Genomic DNA, 22,506 nt, shown 5'->3' with positions numbered 1-22,506 from the left:
TTTGTGGATGGAAATTGTATAAAATGAGAAAATACAAGATATGCAATGGAAAGTTGGGCCTAGTGTAAAAACCTGGTTACAAACTGAAAACCCTGTAGTAGGTTTAAATGCTCTTATTGCGCTTAATTGAGTTACAAAATATTTCTGTTACAAAGGTAAAAAAAAATCTACTAAGATGAAGTTTAACATTTGGAATTAAATTTGCATTGCTTGTTAATTGTATAAAATAAGCCACTTCCATTTGATACTGATACTATGACTACTACTACTACTGCAACGACTACTACTACTGCTTAATGTATGCTTTTTAATATCTATTCAAAACATCTGTGTATTCACTCCATCACGGAAATACAGCAGAAAGGTAAAAAAAAAGAAAATAACAACTTCAGTTCCTTGTGGATCTTTGCATTGTAGCTCAAGGTTACATAGACAATGATTCACATTTATGATTGTTTTGAGACTTGTGGATGACCCTGGTGCTATACATACCCCCTAAAATGTGTCACAGACTATTATCCATTAACTCACATTAGTATCCACGTCAACACGATTTTAAATGAGGCTTAGTGGACACAAACTAAACAACCTCAGGCCAATAATCTCTGCTCTGCCCTTGAAAACAACTTATTCTTATCGGTTTAAGGTGCCGCATTACAAGAATGTTCTGGTCATTTAAAAGTCAATTAATTAGAGATTTTTTTAAAGACACTACATGCTGTTGCACGTGACCCAGCCTTCAGTGCCCCCCTGACCCAGAGAGAGATGGTCAGTCTTAGCTCACCTGGAGGATTAACCCATTGTGCATGTTATTATATTATTTATACAAAACAATATCTCATATTTTTTGCCTATTGAAATGTAACGACTTTAACAATAAATGACTGAATTAAATCTATTGTTTTGTTAAAGATTCTTGGGTTTTCCTCTATAACACAGGATACCTTTCTAGTTCATGTCTGGTCAGCTACTACAGATAGTGGAGGTGAATTGTTTCCTGCAATATTTCTGTGGGAATAAAAGAGACATACCAGCCAGAATGAGTCACTGTTGCCATATAAACGCTGCCTGCATCAGAAAAGATTGTGAAATCATCTCAAACAATCCTGAGCCTTGGTGACAGCTGCCTCCTGCTGGACACATGATATATAAACAAAACAGCAAATAATGACACGCTGAATTTATTTTGCAGTAGAGATTGTCAAGAGGACATTTAATATTTCAATATATATTATAGAATGCACATCGCTTTACATTGTAGCTATTTTGAAAAAACAAGGCAAAACTGGTGCATGTGGACACTGTTGATCAAGGGTTCCCTCTGCTGTTCTGTAGTGGCAAGTTCTCAAACTGTTACAATACTTTACAATACTTTAATACAACCTGTAAATAGTGGACACAAAAGAATAAGTAGGCTATTTTTCAATGGTTGTAACACTATGTATGGGCAATGGCAGCTCAATTGGTAGAGTGTTGTGTTGTGGAGTGTTTTTCCACAGACCCAAAGTTGGTGGTTCAGATCCTGCTCTGAACATAAACATCATTGGTTGTTGGGCTCCCACATATAAATGCTGTTGTTGTTGTGTCCTTGGGAAAGACACTTAACCCACCTTGTCTCCAGTGTCTGCGTACACTGGTGTAAGACTTCATGGATGAGTGATTTGTTGATGTAAAGCACTTTGAGTTCCTTCAAGCTGGAAAAGACCTAAATTTAACCATTTATTTTAATTTTGTTTACGTTGCACCCTACTACCATCAGTTAAGGCAATTATAACAGAAGCATGTGAAATATCAGCGTATCAAAAAGAGCAAACAATCGCCAACCTTCTTCATCATGCCACTAATATGAAACAATTTATTTGAGCAAAAGGATAAGACTAGACATTTAGATTTTAATATAATAAAACTGGGAATATTATTGTATTCACACTAGAAGGAACAATAGCCATATGCCAGAAGTGCCTTATTGAAGAAACAAGCTCACATTTACTTAGTCAACTCACTTTATTTACAGAGTACTTGAAGAGCCATGTATTCAAATGTTATCACTGCCTTTCCTTTAACACACAGGAAATTATTCTTTGAAATTTTGATCTAGTTTCAATTTAGATTATTTGTGAAATCCATAGACTGCTTTTCATTGTATCCAGTACAGCAAGTTCCCCTCCAGTAGACAATAAATTAACCTGGTTTTAAACATGCTTTTTTTGTCCAGACATGAGTAAAGCAGCCGTTATCAGTTGGTAATTGTTTCTGGTTAGGGGCAAGACAACATAGCCTGCAATAATTCAATATAAGAGAAATAAAGTCTAAAACAAAGTAAAAAATAAAAGTACAGTTAAGGTTACAGCTCACAGCTCTGTCACATGTTAGAGAAATTGAAAATTAGGGTTAGTTTTGTAACAGCCAAATGAAGATTAAGGCCTTTTATTTCCAATGGTTAACTATACAGATTTGCATACATTGCCACCGGTTTAACAAACACCAAAAAATAAAATAGGCAACAGAGATGAACAATCATACAATGAAAAACAAAAGTGTGTGTTTGGGTATTACATAAAAAAATGACATTTTCAACATATTTCTGTAGTCTGCTGCACCCACATGATGTACTGAGACTTGAATAATGGCATTAACTAAGACAGTGTCATTCCTACACATTTCAACATGTTGCAAATGTATTTTTTTTTTCTCAATGTAATGTATCATGTACACACTCATACTCCCAAATTGATGCCAAAGAGGAACATAGAAATAAAACTGAAAATGTTTATTTAAAGGCTATGTTTAAACATGAACTCAACAGACGTTCAGATTAAATCTTTAAAATGACTACACCCAATTGGTCAAAAATAATTCCTGTAAGAGTCTAAACACGTTTTATGTTTTGGTTCCCATCAAATGAGGCCTAATTTCACAGCCATATATAGACTACACTACATGTCAAAACTGCCAATTCAAAAGTCTTCCCAAATGAAATCTGTTATTTACATTTGATCAAATTTATTAACTTAATTGTATATCATAGGTGGTTTATTAGATAACTTGTAATCTCGGGAAGCAAACCAGTTAGCAATGTTATCTGTTGTCTGTTAATGCCAGTGCTGAACAGAAATATCACGTATAATCTTTAAAACGTACCAGTGTGTCCCTAGCTTAGGACATATTGAATGATTGTTGAGGTGAGTGCCATTTTGTGTCCATGCATTTAAATAGCAAAACAGGAAAAAAACAACAGACTATCACACATATAACGCGTCTTAGAGAGAGGAAATAAGTCACCCAGAGGTCTGCAGCAGTATATCTTGACATTTCTTTCTTTCAAATAGAATTGGACTCAATAACTTTATCTTTTTGTGTCCGTTAAATGCAAATGTAGACAGAATAGGAGTACATTGTGTGGATCACATTCAAACGCCTCATCTCACTCCCTCTTATACTTCATTCTTGCCCGCATAGAGCCTGGTCCATGTTCGAGCTGTAAACAAAAAAAAAAAAAGAAAAATGAGACAGTTATTGGAAATAAATAAAAAGCACAAAACAAGACACTACATTTCACAATACAGGACTTATAACTGCATTCATACCTTATTTTGACAAGGCATAGATTGCCTTGTCAAAATAAGGTAAAATGAGCCACAGTGAGCAAACATGAGAACCATTTGTCTGCAAACTTATGTGATCACAAGACCTAGGCTGAGGGCAATGTGACAGTAAAAGTCAAATCATACCGCTCTGACAATGTTATTTTGGTGATATCATCATACTGTTGTTGATATCATTTAGGGCAGGGGTGCCCAAACTCTTTTCACCGAGGGCCATATCTTGAAAAATATTAGACACGGAGGGCCACAAATCAGTGGTCAATACAGTGGATAATTCAGATGGTGCATTTAACATACTTTAAAATAAGGCTTGAAATATTATTAGTAGGTCTGTATGACAATGCAATGTGATGTTATTTAGGTTATACTGGTAGGATTACTAAAATTTCACAAGAAAAGTACTGATTATGATCAGTTGGGCCAGTTCAACTGAAGGCCTGAGGGCCAATAAAAATTTATCTGAGGGCCGCATTTGGCCCTCAGACCATAGTTTGGACATCCCTGATTTAGGGCATTCTATTCAAACTGCAACAACTCACTGAGTGAATTTAAAGAAACTATTCTCATAAAAAAATTAAGTTATATAAAAGTGGCAGTAGACAATATAAGCTGCTGTAAGTGTTAAACATGAACTACTATAAAAACTATACAACTGAGTCTATAATACTGGAAACCAGTATTATCCGGTTATATTTGTATTCAGATTTCTGGAGGGCAAAGTGTGGATGAGTCGATACCTGTCTCAATGGCACGGGTCTCATTCTTTTTCCACTCCTCTGCAACATCATTTGCAAGAGGATCGTCTGGGTTGGGAGCACTTAACAAAGCCTGGATAGATAGCAACACTGTACGGATCTGAAGAGCTGGAGACCACTTATCTGCAAGATAGCAAGGTTAAAACACTAAAGTGACATAGCTAAAAAAGTTGATGGTAATTAAAAACAAATCATGTGCAATAATTTTTTGCCCTGTTTAAAAATATAGGCATCACATTTGGAAAATTAAAAAGGGAAAAAGACTGTAATGTAATGCTTGAACTGCATAATTTTGAGTCACTAAAAGTTATTCAGTCACGCTCACTGCTCTTACCCTGCCAAGTTCAATGTAATTTAGAATATCAAATGCTTTCAAACAATAAAAGTTGTATTACAGTGTTATGTGTTTTGCTTCATTCTGAAATGCCTAAATCTAGGGGAAAAAAGATTGGAATCAGAAATGAGTAGCATCACTTTATAAAAATATATTAACACGTCACCTTTCAAAATGTCTAAACATATTCTTCCCAGTTTGTCAACGTTGGGGTGGTAGATTTTGGTCATGAATCGCACTTTGGGAGCTGCCATGGGATACTCTTCTGGAAGAAACAGTTCAAGTTTAAATGTCCCTCCTTCAAAGGGAGAGTCTGCAGGCCCCGCGATGACCACATGGAAGTAACGTGCGTTGCTTTCATCTGGAAGAGCCGAAATCCCAGGAACAGGCTCCTGCACCAACCGGTGTGTTTCCTGGGATACCACAAAATATCATTATCTTTAAAATAAAGTAAGAATAAGAACAATAATATGCAGATGCTATTGGTGCAATTTTCCTCCCAAGAATCAATTAAATAAAATTAATCACACAAGCATCTCCTTGAGGCCATAATTGCAGAAATGCAATAAATCTGCAGGAAACAAAGAAGTTGGGGTTATTGTGAAGAATTACCCTGCCTTCATATTCTTGAAAATATGTGGGGTCAATCTAGCATAAAAAGCTTTTCAAATAACAGTAAAACTATACACAAATGCAAACAAACAAACAAACAAACAAAAAAAACCTAATGTGTTTACTTTCCAAATGATATGTGTACCTGTGACACCTACATATGAACCACAGAAAACGAAACCATAAACTAGGAACTTGACTTTGTCCCAAGCTTACACGTTCGTCGTTGTTCCCTTCACCAGTTAACAGACAATGACTATACAGTTAGAGTTGAAAGAAGCACCTACATATGCTGTCACTGCTGTAACACCATTCAAAGTGAAAAGTGACTTCTCGTTGAACCTGACAGGCAGCTGCTGCTTGTGAAGCAAAGGCCCAGTAACACTGGTCCGAGGGAGGGGCAGACACAGCACGTCTATAAAGCGTCATGTTTTGCTTTCGGGGTAAACAATGGATTCCTAAGCTGCACGAAACTAGGCACAAACAACCATATGATAGTAGTCTTTTAGGTCTCCACAAACATGAGGCGCAGGAAGCATAGCCACCTCGCTGTCGTTAGCTTTAGCCTAGCGAATCCATTCATATAACGTTAGCGATGAAGACACACGCCTACAGAAACTACACAATATACGGCCAAGCAACTATGGCAAATAAGATGAAATAAAGTTGGTTTATCAGGACTACCAACGAAAAGATGGAGCAGATTCGTATAAGTGAAAATAGCAAACCTAACACTTGCCAAAATGAGCTAGCGTGATTACTAGCACGATAAGCGGCGGCGAACACAGCCAAGGCTCCGTGTCCATTTTCTCTAATTTAACGTCTGCATATTTAAGAAGCAATGTGTACTGTGCGCTGGTACATTATAAATCATCATCTATGTGCTGTGCAATTGTGTGTACCTTTACAATCCTACGAGACAGACCGCTCATCTTGTGTTAGCTGTTGTATTTTTAGCCGTGGACTTCTCTCGATTCGGACTGAGCTGCGTGGGCGGGGCCGGAGCGCTCACTTCCGGTGGCTTCAGATGACGTAGTCTAAACGGCTATATTTTTTATGAAAAATTCATCCAATATTAACTGACAGTGGCAGCACTCTTTTATTGAATTCCCACACTGAAGGACGGGTCAAATGCAGAAAATCTAAGCAATCTACAAGGACAAAAAACTAACCTGACCTTAATAATGTCTCCTATTTTTTGAACCTCTTCAGTGGGTGATACAAGGATATCTGTATGCCACATTTACGGTGCATTGCAATCATTTATACATATGTATAGTTATGAATGTATGGTAAACTTAATGTTGCTTTTAGAGTAGTGTGCATCTCTAAAAGTTAGGGAGTATCAAGAAGATATGTATACAAAATGCAGAAAATCATTGTCTTACACACCATTGCGCTACTAAGAAGCAGGTGTAAGACAATGATGAAGGACTTTTTTTTTGTAGATGAGAGTTTGACAAGTAATTAGGTAGTCTGCATAAGGCATGGTGTGGCATGATTGATATCTTTAGTAAAAAGGCAATTGCATCAGTCTTTAATAGTTTATTATATACAAAGAAAGTCCGGATTATGATGCCCATGTAGCTCTGTCCTTTGGACCCTTCTTTTTACGTCTCATGTGGTACCTGTAATAAAAAATAATAAATAATAATAATACATAAATAAAACCTTTTTTCAAAAGACTAAACATGGTATTACTTTGTAATGTACATGTACAATCATTACTTGGCAAAAATTGACATATTTCTCTATTTATCATTCAAAATGCCATTCACCATTGGGGTTTATAAATTAAGAAATATTGAGTGGTGCAGGCATATCATATATAAACACAGGATAAAGCATATATCTGTACACTTACTGTCCCACTGGATACCAGCGGTGTTTAGTAGTGAAAAACATCTTGCTCAGCTCTTCAATAGATGGGCCCTTATTCTCCTTCAGCACCTCTTTGCTCAAATGGGCTTTTAGAACTTGGTCGTGTGTGTCAGGAACATCACTCACAGGGTCTGGTCGTTCAATGGGCTACAGAGAGTACAATCACAAATTTATTAAGTTGTATTTTTGTGCTAAAAAGTGAATCAGTGAATTTACTACCTCTCCAAACAGGAGAAAAAACAGGACTTGACTAAAACCAGACTAAACCAGACTAAACCAGGTATAAACACAGAGACTTCTCATTTTCAATTATTTTATTGTTTTGTTTCAGAGCAAAGTACAAATAGTAATGCTCAACAGCAAAGATGTTTGTACCAGACTTTGGAAATTAATTTTCATTTGTGGTCCTAAGTCATTATGCTGGTTGTTAGGCTTCAGTTCTTGCTAAAAATTCACTAAATTGGACTCAGGCAATAAAATGTGTCGATTCAGTTACCCACCAAAATGTTTTTCCTTAACTATATATTTTAGTTACTATGTAGTATTGTCACAATACAAACATTTCAAACATGACAATAAAAAAAACACAATTTAGAAATCATAGTAAGTTCTTCTATATTATGTGGCGTTATATCGGTGTAATCCCTCGGTCGTCCAGCTATGTTCCATAATGGTCCATGGGTGTATACTAGTATATGGGGTCTTGTACTTGTTCTGACACAGCTCAAGGTCATTCTAATTCAGAAAAGGTTAATTTCTGTCCTGTGAAATGTGACTTTTTTTTAGTACCAGCTGTATCAATTTGTATTTGATTTTCAACACTTTTGCACAATCCTACTATGTAGTGCCAAAGTGTGATTTTGGCATGCCAGTACAATATTTGAATAGTATAAGAAAATTGTTAAATAAGTCTTCTTACCTGGGTGAGCTCATAAGGAATGTCAGCTGTGGGATGATAGCATACTACAGTCTTCCCATTTGTAGTGACACCAATTTGAACGTTACTAAAACCAAGGCATAAACAACAAATATGAGATTCAGTTTCACGTACAAGTTTAACATAAAAATAAATACCAGTAACTAGGATCATCAAGTGGGGGGCGGGTATTCTTCTGCCGAACTGCCACCAGACATGCTGCTGACAAACAAAAACATCTCAGTGCCATTAAGGCCATAAATGTCCAATACCTTTTATCCAATCATTACTTGGCTAATACAGATAGCAGAAAGTATACATTATTTCATAGTCCCAACTTTGCGGTTAACTAGCTTTCTGGTCATCTAAATCAACCCCCAAGTTAAATAAATATTCAAAAACTATATATGTTTGCTGTGAATCGACACGTCCATCACTAAAGCTCCACACAGCTAACTACATGACATTAGCCTTAGCCAATAGCCCACAATTATGTCAGACATAAATGCTACGGTATTTTTTATATTCCTCAGCAAACAACCCAATAAATGACAATAAATGTGATCTTACTTTGTGCATTCCGTATTGTAGTGCCGCAAAACAACCGCGTTAAATTGCTGTGAAGCTTGCATAAATGACCCGAAGCCATGCTCGGTGCTCGGCTAGTTTATGATGTGCACCAGTGTTATGAGTCCGGTGTAGCACGTCAGTCAACGCATTACGTTCCGCGAAATGTGTATAGTTCCATCAAATGAGTACAATTAAATAAACTGTTTCATATTACATCTTATAATAAAAGTAGTTCTTACAGTGATAAATCATGCCATACTTATAATATTAACTACAGACATTCAATACTTTGATCATTTTTTTTATAATTCATATTTATTGACCAGTTTATAAAGGCCTACAACATTTTCTAGATTACACCGCTCCTGATGTAAAGTAAAATTCATTTAAATGTACCAGAAATAATACACTGAAAAAAGAAAACCATACTGTACAATGGCATAATGCCAGCCATGTTTAACATACAAGTATTTATTAGGCCCGAGCCCCTACAGGGCGTAGGGCCTATTGCTTCCGCAACGATGAGTGCATGGGCTGCAGACTGTCTTCACGAAGTTGCGCGCGAAGCAACACCGCACCTTGCACAGACTCCTGTGTCCTAGCAAGGACACAGGAGTCATATTTGTTGTTGCTAGCATGTCAGCGTCAACATAGAGTCAATGGGCGAAGCCCATTGACTTTATGTTGACGCTGTCAATGGGCGAAGTACAGGTAAAAAGTATCTACTTTAAACTTTACTTACTTATTTTCCACCAGTGTATATAACCCAAAGCCTGTTAAATATGATCAATAGCTCCTATTACATGGCATCATAGGCCGACCTGTCTCGATGTCGGGACAGCAGACTCTCTTTAGGTGCGTTCACACCGGTGCGTCAGGTGCGTCCAGTTTACATGTAAAGTCAATGGTGGACGCGCGTCTTGACCACGCTGCGTTTAACACGCGCGTCCACCATTGACTTTACATGTGAACGCGACGCACCTGACGCACCGGTGTGAACGTACCATTTGACAATTTGCTGAATGTCCCTCTCTGTTCAAAGTCCACTAGCTTAAAATATCCAGGCTGAAATTAATAAATGTGTCAGATTTCTAATGTAGCCTGTTCATCTTTGTTTCCCAAACTAAAATAATCCAAGTTCCCTGTTAATACTACTGACAGATTGTACTTTGCTCCAGTAGAGGTGACAGCTGTGCAGATACCTGCTCTGATGTCCTCTGTGCTGTGGACACCTGTGCAGATGAACATGTGGACAAAGTTGTTGGTTCCCTTCGATAAGGAAGGTTGTCCAGACTTCTTATATACGTTTATTTTTAAAATAGTTCTGTTGAAGCATGGCTGAAAAGTAATGTCTGACTTTCATTGGTTAAATTTCATAGAATTTTTATTTATTATTACTTTTGTCAGATTCAAGTTATTTTTGTGACCATTGTGAGTTTTTCCTTCATTAACTGCACCTTTCCATTAACTTTCATTTTCATTAGAAAATGACAAAAGACCATTTTAGAAAACAAATACATTTCATTTAAATTTGAGAAAATACACAAAGAAACCATGTACAATCTATATAGTAGTAGATTTTTATTTTATTTTTTGTTTGTATCAAAATTACTATGTGTATCACTGATTAAGAAAATAAAATTGAAGGTTGAAGTAAGTACAGAGCAGTGGGTGTAAGCCAGTAGCGGTGAAAACGAGAGTTGATTGGCAAGATGGTGACAATAAATAATGAAAGTAAGAGATTAAAGACATGCACAAACCACTTCAAAAACAAATTTGAGAGGGGAAATGAGAAGGAGAAACAACTATAACATGATTAGAAGCTCTGAAAAAACTATTTTGCAGAATAGGTCTACTTTAAAGAACACTTTATTGTCCCCATAGAGAAATTTGTCCTCTACCTCTAACCCATCCATCTACACCTCTTATGCAAGCTTCCAGGAGCAGTGGGCGCACAGTGCAGCACTTGGTGAGCCATTTCCAGATCTCCAGAGTTAGTTTTCGTCAGGGCCTTAGCTGTGCATGTGTGTGCTCTGTGTTGATAATGGAAACCAGAATCAAACCCATAACCTTCTTGTTGTGAGGCATGAGTGTGAGCCACTCAGCCACCATGACACACTACAGTTTGTCAGGCCGTGCTGTCACCTATCAATTTGAACACAAGGAAAATTCTCTCACCTCAAAGTTTAGTGTGCTGCTCATTGAAACCCACTGAGACACAGGCAGAAACATGCAAACTCCACACATAAAAGCAGTGCAGTGTACACAAATGCTACAATAGTGACCTCTTAATCATGAAAACCAGGTACTGGAAGTTAATGTGTTATTAGTTTGTAACTGTTATATATATTTCACAAGAACTATTCCACTGAACAAAGTGCATTGAACACAAAGGACAAAAACACTCAATTGGCATTTCACAAGAATCACAAAAACAACATGTATGCTTTAAGAAAATATTATATTATTTGAAAGATTTGAATCATGTTTTAGTTGATGGGGGAAACCGGAGTACCCGGAGGAAACCCATCCAGACACGGGGAGAAACATGAAAACTCCACACAGGCCTTGCTGTGAGGCATGAGTGTTGCCACCGTGCTGCCCAAACAAAAAAACAGAGAAGAGGGGTTGGTCTGGTCTGCTGCAGGAGGAGCCCTCGTCACCACCAGCTCTGTGGGAACAAACAAGACACAAGAAGAGGGGCAGCAGAAAACACAATATCTGATCCCTAACATTTTATATATGTTTTTTTGTTTGCTTGCTTCACACTAAAACACAAGAACCACACTATTTACATGCTATTTACAACAGAAATCACAGAATGATCACTAATACACACAGCACTATACTTAACATCAGGCATATTTTGGCAGATTTCTTAATTGTTTTTTTTTTTTTGTTTTTTTTTTTTTATTTCACACTAAAACACAAGAACCACACTATTTACATGCTATTTACAACAGAAATCACAGAATGATCACTAATACACACAGCACTATACTTAACATCAGGCATATTTTGGCAGATTTCTTAATTGTTTTTTTTTTGTTTTGTTTTTTTTTATTTTTTTATTTCACACTAAAACACAAGAATCACACTATTTACAACAAAACACTTATGTATATTATGATACAGTGTCATAGTTAGTCAGTCATATGTCATAGTTAGTTGGCATCTGTGGAGTCAGAAATGACAGAAAACGGGACATGGATGATCTGAGGGCCCCTGCAATAGCAGCCGCAAGCGTAGCAAAGGGAGCAAGGAGAGCTTTAGCAGGAGGAGGACGGAGGGGCATGGAGGGGGCAGCAGGGAGGGGCATGGTGGGGGCGGAGGGGGTGGGCAAGGCGGTGGTGGCGGGGAGGGGCATAGCATGAGTAGCGGGGAGGGGCATGGCACGAGCACCAGGAAGGGACATAGCGGGAGGTGCAAGGAGGACTTTAGCAGGAGGAGCAACACGGGGTTTAGCATAAGGAACAGGGCGGGCCTTACAAAGACGAATACGGAGGGGCTTAGAGGGAGAAGCAGGGAGGGGAATGGAGGGGGCAGCAGGGAAGGGCATGGCAGGGGCAATGGGGGTGGGCATGGCGGGAGCGGACGGGGTGGGTATGGCGGGAGCGGACGGGGTGGGCATGGCGGGAGCAGCGGGGAGGGGCATGGCGGGAGCGGCGGGGAGGAGCATAGCAGGACTAACAGGGAAGACCTCAGGAGGGGGAGCAACACGGGGTTTAGCAACATGAATACGGATCACCTGAGCAGCAGGGAGGGGCATAGCACAATGAGCAGAGAGGACCATATCACGATGAGCAGAGAGGACCTTAGCACAATGAGCAGAGAAGATCTTAGCACGATGAGCAGGGAGGACCTTAGCAGGAGGAGCAACGGGGGCCTTAGCAAGACGAATACGGAGCAGCTTAGCAAGATGAGCAGGGAGGGGCATCGCAGAAGGAGCAGGGTGGATCTTAGCATGTGGAGCAACGCGGGCCTCAGCAAGACGTATACGGCGCAGCTTAGCACGAGTAGAGAGGCGCATAGCACGAGCAGCACGGAGGGGCGTAGCCATAGCGGTGGGAAGGGGCATGGCGGGGGCAGCAGAGGTGGGCATGGCGGGAGCGGCGGGGAGGAGCATAGCAGGACTAACAGGGAAGACCTCAGGAGGGGGAGCAACACGGGGTTTAGCAACATGAATACGGATCCCCTGAGCAGCAGGGAGGGGCATAGCACAATGAGCAGACAGGACCATATCACGATGAGCAGAGAGGACCTTAGCACAATGAGCAGAGAAGATCTTAGCATGATGAGCAAGGAGGACCTTAGCAGGAGGAGCAACGGGGGCCTTAGCAAGACGAATACGGAGCAGCTTAGCAAGATGAGCAGGGAGGGGCAACGCAGAAGGAGCAGGGTGGATCTTAGCATGTGGAGCAACGCGGGCCTCAGCAAGACGTATACGGCACAGCTTAGCACGAGTAGAGAGGCGCATAGCACGAGCAGCACGGAGGGGCGTAGCCGTAGCGGTGGGAAGGGGCATGGCGGGGGCAGCAGAGGTGGGCATGGCGGGGGTCATAGCGGAAGTGGCGGGTAGGGGCATAGCGAGGGTAGCAAGGAGGGACACGGCGGGGGTAGGCAAGGCGGAGGCGTGTGTGTGTATTTGTGTAAATGTGTATGTCTGTATGTGCAAGAGTGTGTGAGGACTTAGCTCCTGATGTGAGGACGTGTGCAGGAGGTCTGGATGCCCGGAGCAGAGCTGGGCTTTGTCTCACACAGATCTGTGGAGAGAAACATTTGTGTCAGACACATGCTACAAACAGGGCTCACATACAAGAATACAGCAAACCCAACAGAAGGAACCAAAATGACAAAACTGTAGAGACCAAAACGCTTCTCATGTTGGTTTCTAAAATTTCAGTTTATGCCAAAAGCTGAACGCACATGGCAAAACAGCAATTGTTGAGCTCTTTGCATACATGTTAAATTAGAAGATACTGTTTTGTTATGTTTTAATAAACCCAAATGCATTTGAATGTTTTGAAATAATACATTGGTAGTTGGCTTAACCCAGTTATTCTGGCCTCTCAGTGTCTAACATGTCTGCAGTACTAGATCAACAGTGATTTTGATCAACAGTATTTTGATTATTTATCTAACTCTAATGTATTACCCTGAACTAATATAGTGAATTTGTCATGTTTTAGGTCAACTATATTTGCAGAGTGAAGACATGTTACAGTGCTTTTATGCACAGAGGTACCCAGTACCTGCAAAGAAACTGCATTCAGCGCATCCTCACAGCGCTCGCGAGCGGAGCACTGGTTTTCTCACGCGCACAATACTGACCTTTGAAGTGAGTAGGTCAAAGTTCACCTTAACTTATCTAAACTTCACGTATAATGAACATATGTTTAAGATATTGTCATTTTGAAATCTATATAAACGCAAGGGTGATTAAAAAAAATAGCAACAGAATAAAATTAAATTTTAGATGCAGCTCATTAGTGAGTTGTGCTATTGCGTCATCTATAACAGCCTGTAAAATATGATCTATAACGATTTAGCAGTTTTTGTTTTTTTTAAGCAAACTAAGATTACATTTAGTTATCACAGGATTACTGTCACTACTAACTGCTTTTAGTCCACTTTCATCCAGACTACTGCTCTTTGCTCCAGTAGGCCCAGGTGAAAGTGGTGCAGATACATGCCCCAGAATGGAATAAATATGATCAGGATAATAAATAAACATAAATCAGGAATAATAGTACCATACAGTGAATAGATAAGAGGATTAGAGCTGTGACTCACGGGGTCAGGCCCTCTCCCAAAATTAGCCAAGTGCGTTCATCTGCTGATAGCTAACAGTGTATGTACCAAGCTAACAGTGTATGTACCAAGCTAATAGTGTATGTACCAAGCTAACAGTGTATGTACCAAGCTAACAGTGTATGTACCAAGCTAACAGTGTATGTACCAAGCTAACAGTGTATGTAGCCATGGTAACAGTACATGTGCATTATAGCAACTGCACTGAGAATGGATTAGCCCAAAAGTGAATTCAACTTATGAGTAGGCCAAGTACGTTTTACATTAAAACTAAATTACTCAAGTTGTTGTAAAGATACATAAATAATTACTCAAGTAAATACAGTATTATTATCTGCTGTATTTGACTACTGAGCACTACAGCCTCTGCCTGTGGCCTGTACACACAGACTAATCGTTTTGATTTTGTATGAAAAGGAAATCAAACACAGAAGGGCACACATTTCTTTGAATAAACTCACTGTAAGCTTGATCTGGGTTTTGTTAAAATGCCATTTTGATATATTGGTTGTATTCTGTGTAAAACCCCATAACGTGAACATGAAAAGTGACAAACCTCACCTGTTTTCCTCACAAAAGTCTCTATTCCGAGTCAGGAGGCGGTCAGTAGACGTCTGGGTGAAGTCTGAGTCCAAAGTTAGGTCTCCTTTCCGAAGAAATCGTCAAATGAAGTCAACAAATGCAGATTTTTGTCGCAGCCGAGGTTTGCAAAATTTGCAGGGATACGGGAGTGTTTGAAACACGCGCTTGGCAACAAGAGGACGCAGGTGCGCACTGACGTCACCACGCGCGCGTCTTTGCGTCATCTATAACCAGGAGAGGATGAAACGCTCAGTTTTGTTAAGTAAAAGTCCACATATAGGAGCAAAGAAAGTACCTGTTCAAGATATACTTAAAGAGTAAGAAGTCATTTTGCGCATATGTTGAGGTCCTGTAAGTCTTCAAATGTATTGATTTTGATTAATAAAGATTTGTGCTGAATTTTGTTCAATAAGAACGACTCCATCTACTTGTTTTTATTTGTATATTTTTGTTTGCTCAAATTATGAACGTGTTAAAAATAAACTCTCAACTTTTTCAGCAGGGCTCAAACAATAGTAAGCATACTTTTACTTTTCAGCTCAGTTCAAAAATGTAGTAGAGTAGAAAGTACAGATACCTGCTCTCAAAGTGAAGTACAGGTAAAAAGTATCTACTTTAAACTTTACTTACTTATTTTCCACCAGTGTATATAACCCAAAGCCTGTTAAATATGATCAATAGCTCCTATTACATGGCATCATAGGCCGACCTGTCTCGATGTCGGGACAGCAGACTCTCTTTAGGTGCGTTCACACCGGTGCGTCAGGTGCGTCCAGTTTACATGTAAAGTCAATGGTGGACGCGCGTCTTGACCACGCTGCGTTTAACACGCGCGTCCACCATTGACTTTACATGTGAACGCGACGCACCTGACGCACCGGTGTGAACGTACCATTTGACAATTTGCTGAATGTCCCTCTCTGTTCAAAGTCCACTAGCTTAAAATATCCAGGCTGAAATTAATAAATGTGTCAGATTTCTAATGTAGCCTGTTCATCTTTGTTTCCCAAACTAAAATAATCCAAGTTCCCTGTTAATACTACTGACAGATTGTACTTTGCTCCAGTAGAGGTGACAGCTGTGCAGATACCTGCTCTGATGTCCTCTGTGCTGTGGACACCTGTGCAGATGAACATGTGGACAAAGTTGTTGGTTCCCTTCGATAAGGAAGGTTGTCCAGACTTCTTATATACGTTTATTTTTAAAATAGTTCTGTTGAAGCATGGCTGAAAAGTAATGTCTGACTTTCATTGGTTAAATTTCATAGAATTTTTATTTATTATTACTTTTGTCAGATTCAAGTTATTTTTGTGACCATTGTGAGTTTTTCCTTCATTAACTGCACCTTTCCATTAACTTTCATTTTCATTAGAAAATGACAAAAGACCATTTTAGAAAACAAATACATTTCATTTAAATTTGAGAAAATACACAAAGAAACCATGTACAATCTATATAGTAGTAGATTTTTATTTTATTTTTTGTTTGTATCAAAATTACTATGTGTATCACTGATTAAGAAAATAAAATTGAAGGTTGAAGTAAGTACAGAGCAGTGGGTGTAAGCCAGTAGCGGTGAAAACGAGAGTTGATTGGCAAGATGGTGACAATAAATAATGAAAGTAAGAGATTAAAGACATGCACAAACCACTTCAAAAACAAATTTGAGAGGGGAAATGAGAAGGAGAAACAACTATAACATGATTAGAAGCTCTGAAAAAACTATTTTGCAGAATAGGTCTACTTTAAAGAAAACGTTATTGTCCCCATAGAGAAATTTGTCCTCTACCTCTAACCCATCCATCTACACCTCTTATGCAAGCTTCCAGGAGCAGTGGGCGCACAGTGCAGCACTTGGTGAGCCATTTCCAGATCTCCAGAGTTAGTTTTCGTCAGGGCCTTAGCTGTGCATGTGTGTGCTCTGTGTTGATAGTGGAAACCAGAATCAAACCCATAACCTTCTTGTTGTGAGGCATGAGTGCGAGCCACTCAGCCACCATGACACACTACAGTTTGTCAGGCCGTGCTGTCAGAAACAGTCTATCTACAACAAGGGAATGTTCTGTCACTGGTGCAGATGTTAAAGAGGGGGTATTTTACTTCTGGAGAGTATTAACTGCTAACAGACGACATATTTAGATCACAATGTTACCTTTTATTGTTTTGAAAATGCTATATTCACAGAAAACAATGTATTAACATGTTAAATAAGTTTCAGTTTTGTTTGTGACGCTCAGAGTCTCCCCTCTCTTTGCTCTCTGCATCAAGTCATTCCCCCTTCAGAGCACTATCACAGCACAATCAGTGTGCACCCTGCTATGAAACTACACATCACATCAGGTTTGTCAAGTTATTGTGTACTGTTTGGTATCATGTTTTTGTATATTTGTGGATGGAGCATTGGACAGAATCGTTCAGCTAACTGTAAGGAGGGTTTGAACGGACTCAAACATGCATGGATGACATTTAAAACCACTTGAGGCATGTTTTTGATGAGGGAACAACATTATAACAAGAAAACTCCAAAAAAGTCGATTTTGTATAATACCCCTCTTTAAGTAAATACATAATTACACACATAGACATAGATATTCTGATTATTTCAGTGAAATTCTATCATTGAAGAAACAAGGCCTGTTAGTTGTGTAGTTTTGAATCACCATACATTTTACCGTTCCACCATTCACCTGCATTAGTGAAGTGAATTCACAAACTAGGAGATTGCTTTGGTGAGGTGCAACATCAACACTATCTGACACTTTTCTAATGATACAGGCTCACAAACCTAAAGGCTGAATGTCACTGATTTTTACTGTCTTAAAAATGTGAAAAAACAAACTAGTTCATTTTAAATGATTTGCAGCAGTCCAAAGTTATTCCTCACTGACTTTAAGCAGAGCATCCTAACTACTCACCACAATGAGTAATGTATGAAGTTTTGCAGTGATGGCAAAGCTAACAACTAGCATTTTTTCTGATTCTCTGACAATAAAACACTATTATTAGAGCTTTTTGACCTCAAAGCCTGCTAAATAAACTTGCTTTTTTCTACTAAATTGTATATAAGGTGTTCTAATAGCATGGTCTACTGTTTTGACTCCTTTTTTCTATCTGACATCATACATCACTGCCCTGATTACAGCCAACAAAGTTTGAAGTGTGGAAGCCTGTTTAATGAATCATAGGCAGTGTCCCAATTCGCCAAATGCACCATTCGAAGTACTCCCCTAAGTACCGATCGAAGTACCCGGCCGAAAATGTGTACTCCTCAGTGTAACCGCCATCTTGTCGAAATGGGACATGCCTACACCACGGACCGTACTTCCACCGGTGTCGCGTACGTTACATACATTATGCACATTATTTTTTATTATTTCGTCGCACCCGTTTATTTCTGTTTAGATTGAATATCAATGGGCAAATATAATGTTCAAGGTGATTTTTTTCTCAATTGTAGCTACTTCATAACTTTAACAAAATATACCTTGTGAAAACATAATAACAGAGATCATTTTTACATTCATAGTCTATAAACCAGAGAACACTGATTAGTTGTATATAAAGTTGGGACATTAAAGTTTAACAATTCGGTATTTGCGCAGGTTTCATTTGATCTGTGGCTAAACCACTTTAATACCAGTAGGGGGCACTGTTTACCTTCTATGCTGTGCCAGTTCATTCGGTCCGAGCCTGGGACAACGTCCCGGCGAGGGACTCATTAAAACCGCGTCTGGAGCGTGGAAAATGGCAAAAATCAAGTAGTAAACACGCCCCGACATGGCAGTGAGTGTTGTCAAAAATTAGAACTCGACGAGCTCTAATTGTCACAAAAGACCCCGAGAAAAAATAACGAAACACGACTCGGTAGCGCCACCTCAAACTTTGATTTTCATGGGGCCAATGGGAGCCCGACTTGGAAAAAAGTCAAAGTAAAAATCTGAAACTCACATCAAAAAATTGTACATGTCGAGACATGACAAAAATGATATTATGGCCCCGCCTTATAATGTACAGGAAGTCTGCCATATTGGATCAAACCCGGGAACGACAAAAGTGCACACCCTCGCATTCAGGACATTTTCTCGCACAGTTTTCATCACAAACACGTCAAATTTGGTCAAATCCCACTAAACACATGTGTGATTAAAGATTATCAATTATATTTTGATTATGACTTTGGGTGTGGTCAGGGTGAATTTTCAACAAAATCGCAATTTTTGGAATAATTAAAAAAAATATTTCTCTTTCACACATTTTTTGTTGGGAAAACGCTAATACAGCGTTTATGCACATTTGTGAGCTGAACGCAATGATATGCAAATCAAGACACTCTCTCACAAAATGGCTCTCTAGCGCCCTCTTCAAGTTTCATTTTTAAAAATTCGTTGAAGACAATCGATTTGTCGTGGGCGTGTGAAAAAATTCACAGGGGCTTTATTTGTGATGGGGCACAATGTGAGAAAGTCACATGACTGCAGCTGTTATGGTTTAGGAGGAAAAAAAATGGGTGGAAAAAAAAATTCCATTATTATTATTATACGTGCCGGATTGAACTCATTTTTGACCCCCTGAATGTTAACGAAAACTCAATTTTATTGGATCCAAAATTCAAGATTGGCAAAAAATTTAGTTTTTTTAAATTCCTACTGAAAAATATTGAAAAATGACTCGGTAGCGCCCCCTAACAACCCCAATTCATTTGATTTTACAAAGTTTCTCATAGACAATTGAAATTTGGCACATATATCCTTCTTCTCATGTTGATCAAAAAAGCCAATGAGAACATACCTCTATTTTCAACTATGTTACCGTGGTAACATAATAAATGTGTCATTGAAATGAATGGGGTTCAGAGTACTGCACTTTGTTGTAGACTAAACAGATGCTCTACACTCATCAAACTATGGCCTAAAATTCAAGATCGGCAAAAAAATGTGTATTTTGATGTTCAAAAAAATTAACGTATCAAAATGACTCAATAGCGCCACCTCAAAAATTGAAATACATTACGGCAATGAGAGACCTTTTTCATCGTAGACAAATTAAATTTGGTACAAACAGAACATGTCAAGACAAGTAAAAAATTATATTATGACCCCACCCTAAACCCTACAGGAAGTCGGCCATTGTGGGCAGAACCCCATTTTTTCAAAATTTTACCTCTCACATTTGGATTTTTTGCGCCATGGAATTTCATTCAAAAAACTTGCAAAATGGTCACAATTTACTAGACCCATGTGGGATTATAAACTACTCCCTTGGATTTTTTTAAGTTATAAAATGTGGGTGTGGCCAGCCTGCAAATAAAAAAGACGTTTTTTGAAGTATTAAATAGCCTGTAACTCAAACATGCAGTTTCCTATTTCCTGGCATTAATATACGTTTTGTTCAAAATCTTGATCTGAGTGCATAGATATGCAATTCACATATGTCAGATATTACATTGCTCCACAGCGTCCTGATGGATTCAAAATATATATTCAAGTATATTATGTTATCTCACTGTTCATTTTAAAGGTAATGTTCACTCTTTATTTAGTCATTATATTCAACTATGTAAACTATGTAATCTGCACTAATGTTTGTTCTTGAGTCTTGCAGAAAATGTCTTTTGAGAGTGCAGGATCCCACGGGAAGAAGGTCACTGTGAAACCTAAAACAGAAACATCATGGGATGTTTTGTGCGAAGGGAAAGAGTGACCTTGTGGAAATGCAAAAACAGAATATATTTCTCTCTGAATTTCGTCATATGTTTTTACACTGCTTGCAAAGTATATGCTCCCCCCCCCCCCCCCCCTTCAGATGTGTATGTAACTAGGGTTTCCTAACTTTAATAAAAGAGGTGAAAGACGGTCTGGGCCCCCAGAGAGGGTGGTGGTTTGTAACTGGGGTTTTTTGCCTCTCCGCTCTTTCTCCTCAATATTGAGACAAAATAATCTCTCTTGTCTTCTCTTCTCTTTTGAACTGTAATATAGATTGTGAACCTATCAGCCCCCTTTGAAATACGCAAAAAAATTACTTTGTCACAAACATTTCAAATTTGACATGGACATCCCTATTCCTATACTGAACAAAAAAGTCAATGACACCATACCTCTATTTTCAAAGGCGTTGCCATGGCAACGTCTGACATTTCTAATTGAAATACATGGTTTTGGTTAACTGGGATGAAAAATAATTACTTTGTCATAGACCATTGAAATTTGGTACACATATTCCTCTCATCATACTGAACAAAAAAGCCAATGAAGACATGTCTCTATTTCCAACCGTTCAGGCGTGACAATGTCATAAATGGTCTCATTGGAATGAATGGCGTAGTATTACTGAGACGCTGATTTTGGCGGGAGGGGCGATGTAAGCGGGAACGAAAGGCAGGATCTCCGCGGTGGCGTGTACCCCGCGGTCGCAAGGGGTGGCGAGGGCCTTTATCACTGCTTGCAGTCAATGGGCTTTGCCCATTGACTCAATGTTGACGCTGACGCAGCGCGAAGCGCTCATGTCCCCAAACACACTCCTGGCATCGAGCCCTATCCAAGCCCCCATGCAGTAGGCATGGGCCATACTTGTTACTGCTAAAATGAATGGAAGTCAATGGGAGGTCAATGGCGGACCCCGACGCCATGGCGAATGACGAGCGCGTTAGCGCTCGTCATTCGCCATTGACCCCACGGTGACGTGGGGAAAGTCGAGAGCTTTCAAAAAACGTATAATATGTCATTCTAATGTTATCGGATATATTGTTTTTGCTATATTCAAAAACTCACCAAATTTTGCCCAAAATTCAGGTCTGCCGAAAAATTTATTTTTTTATGTGGTGCATCATTGGGCATAAAAAAATGGCACGACAGCGCCCCCTGCAAAAGTCAAAATACATTGCGTCAATGGGAGACGTCCCGACGTCAACTTTGGCGTAGAGCCACGAAATTCGGTACACGCATTCTTCAAGCGATGCCAAAAAAAAAAAAAGATTATTATGGCCACGCCCTCTGACGCACCGGAAGTCGGCCATCTTGGATTGAAAATTCCAAAATGCAAAGTCAGCATTTTCGCTGACGTCGCATTTTCGTCAACTCCTCTGAAGGCGCTTCATCTGCAGGGCTGAAATTCACTGTACATCATCTAGACAAGTGGGGCATCAAAAGTTATCCAATTTATGATGATCCCTTTTATGGTTTCCGTGCGGCGAAGCCGCAAAATTCCATCGGAATTTTTGCAATTTTCAAAAGTCAAAATTTGCTCCCGTTTGCGCATGCAAAGTCCGATTTTGCTCAAATTCGAATCAGTTGTAAAACTTTCCGGCCTAATTCTAATGTTTGTGAAAGAAAGAAATTTGGCGCGACAGCGCCCCCTACAGAACATCTAATATATTTGTATGGACGGCCGAAAATTTAGTTTTTCCAAATGTTACCAAATTTGACACAACAGTCAATCAGACCT

The 22,506-nt window shown here is 39.2% G+C and overlaps 2 protein-coding genes across 3 annotated transcripts; both read right to left on the bottom strand.

Annotated features, from left to right (window-relative positions):
* Nucleotides 1–1,993: 1,993 nt before the first annotated feature.
* Nucleotides 1,994–6,338, bottom strand: ube2nb (ubiquitin-conjugating enzyme E2Nb). Its single transcript, XM_033989761.2, has 4 exons — nt 6,209–6,338; nt 4,861–5,107; nt 4,343–4,483; nt 1,994–3,478 (listed from the first exon to the last, which is right to left on the bottom strand). Exons 1-4 carry the CDS (start codon nt 6,236–6,238, stop codon nt 3,435–3,437), a joined length of 462 nt encoding a protein of 153 aa, XP_033845652.1. The 5' UTR covers nt 6,239–6,338; the 3' UTR covers nt 1,994–3,434.
* A 498-nt stretch (nt 6,339–6,836) lies between these two features.
* Nucleotides 6,837–8,801, bottom strand: mrpl42 (mitochondrial ribosomal protein L42). 2 transcript variants are annotated; one of them, XM_033989929.2, is made up of 5 exons: nt 8,674–8,801; nt 8,262–8,322; nt 8,107–8,191; nt 7,171–7,334; nt 6,837–6,934 (listed from the first exon to the last, which is right to left on the bottom strand). In XM_033989929.2, exons 1-5 carry the CDS (start codon nt 8,750–8,752, stop codon nt 6,877–6,879), a joined length of 447 nt encoding a protein of 148 aa, XP_033845820.1. In that variant the 5' UTR covers nt 8,753–8,801; the 3' UTR covers nt 6,837–6,876. The 2 variants fall into 2 exon arrangements, with proteins under 2 accessions (XP_033845820.1, XP_033845819.1); XM_033989928.2 differs by having other exon boundaries at nt 8,262–8,325; nt 8,674–8,787.
* Nucleotides 8,802–22,506: the final 13,705 nt, after the last annotated feature.

This window comes from Periophthalmus magnuspinnatus, chromosome 23 (genome assembly GCF_009829125.3).
Source record: "Periophthalmus magnuspinnatus isolate fPerMag1 chromosome 23, fPerMag1.2.pri, whole genome shotgun sequence".
NCBI lineage: Eukaryota > Metazoa > Chordata > Actinopteri > Gobiiformes > Gobiidae > Periophthalmus > Periophthalmus magnuspinnatus.
Note: the sequence above shows the minus strand (reverse complement) of the source record. Positions and strands in the feature narration are given on the sequence as shown.

What these genes read in the sequence shown, in the direction of transcription:
- ube2nb (XM_033989761.2), bottom strand. Translation starts at nt 6,238, where the DNA reads ATGAGCGGTCTGTCTCGTAGGATTGTAAAG. An exon ending in TGTCTCGTAGGATTGTAAAG is followed by an intron (nt 5,108 to 6,208) that starts GTACACACAATT and finishes GTGGTATCCCAG; the next exon opens with GAAACACACCGGTTGGTGCA. An exon ending in ATGTTTAGACATTTTGAAAG is followed by an intron (nt 4,484 to 4,860) that starts GTGACGTGTTAA and finishes GCTATCTTGCAG; the next exon opens with ATAAGTGGTCTCCAGCTCTT.
- mrpl42 (XM_033989928.2), bottom strand. Translation starts at nt 8,752, where the DNA reads ATGGCTTCGGGTCATTTATGCAAGCTTCACAGCAATTTAACGCGGTTG. An exon ending in TACAATACGGAATGCACAAA is followed by an intron (nt 8,326 to 8,673) that starts GTAAGATCACAT and finishes TTTGTTTGTCAG; the next exon opens with CAGCATGTCTGGTGGCAGTT. An exon ending in CGCTGGTATCCAGTGGGACA is followed by an intron (nt 6,935 to 7,170) that starts GTAAGTGTACAG and finishes TTTTTATTACAG; the next exon opens with GTACCACATGAGACGTAAAA.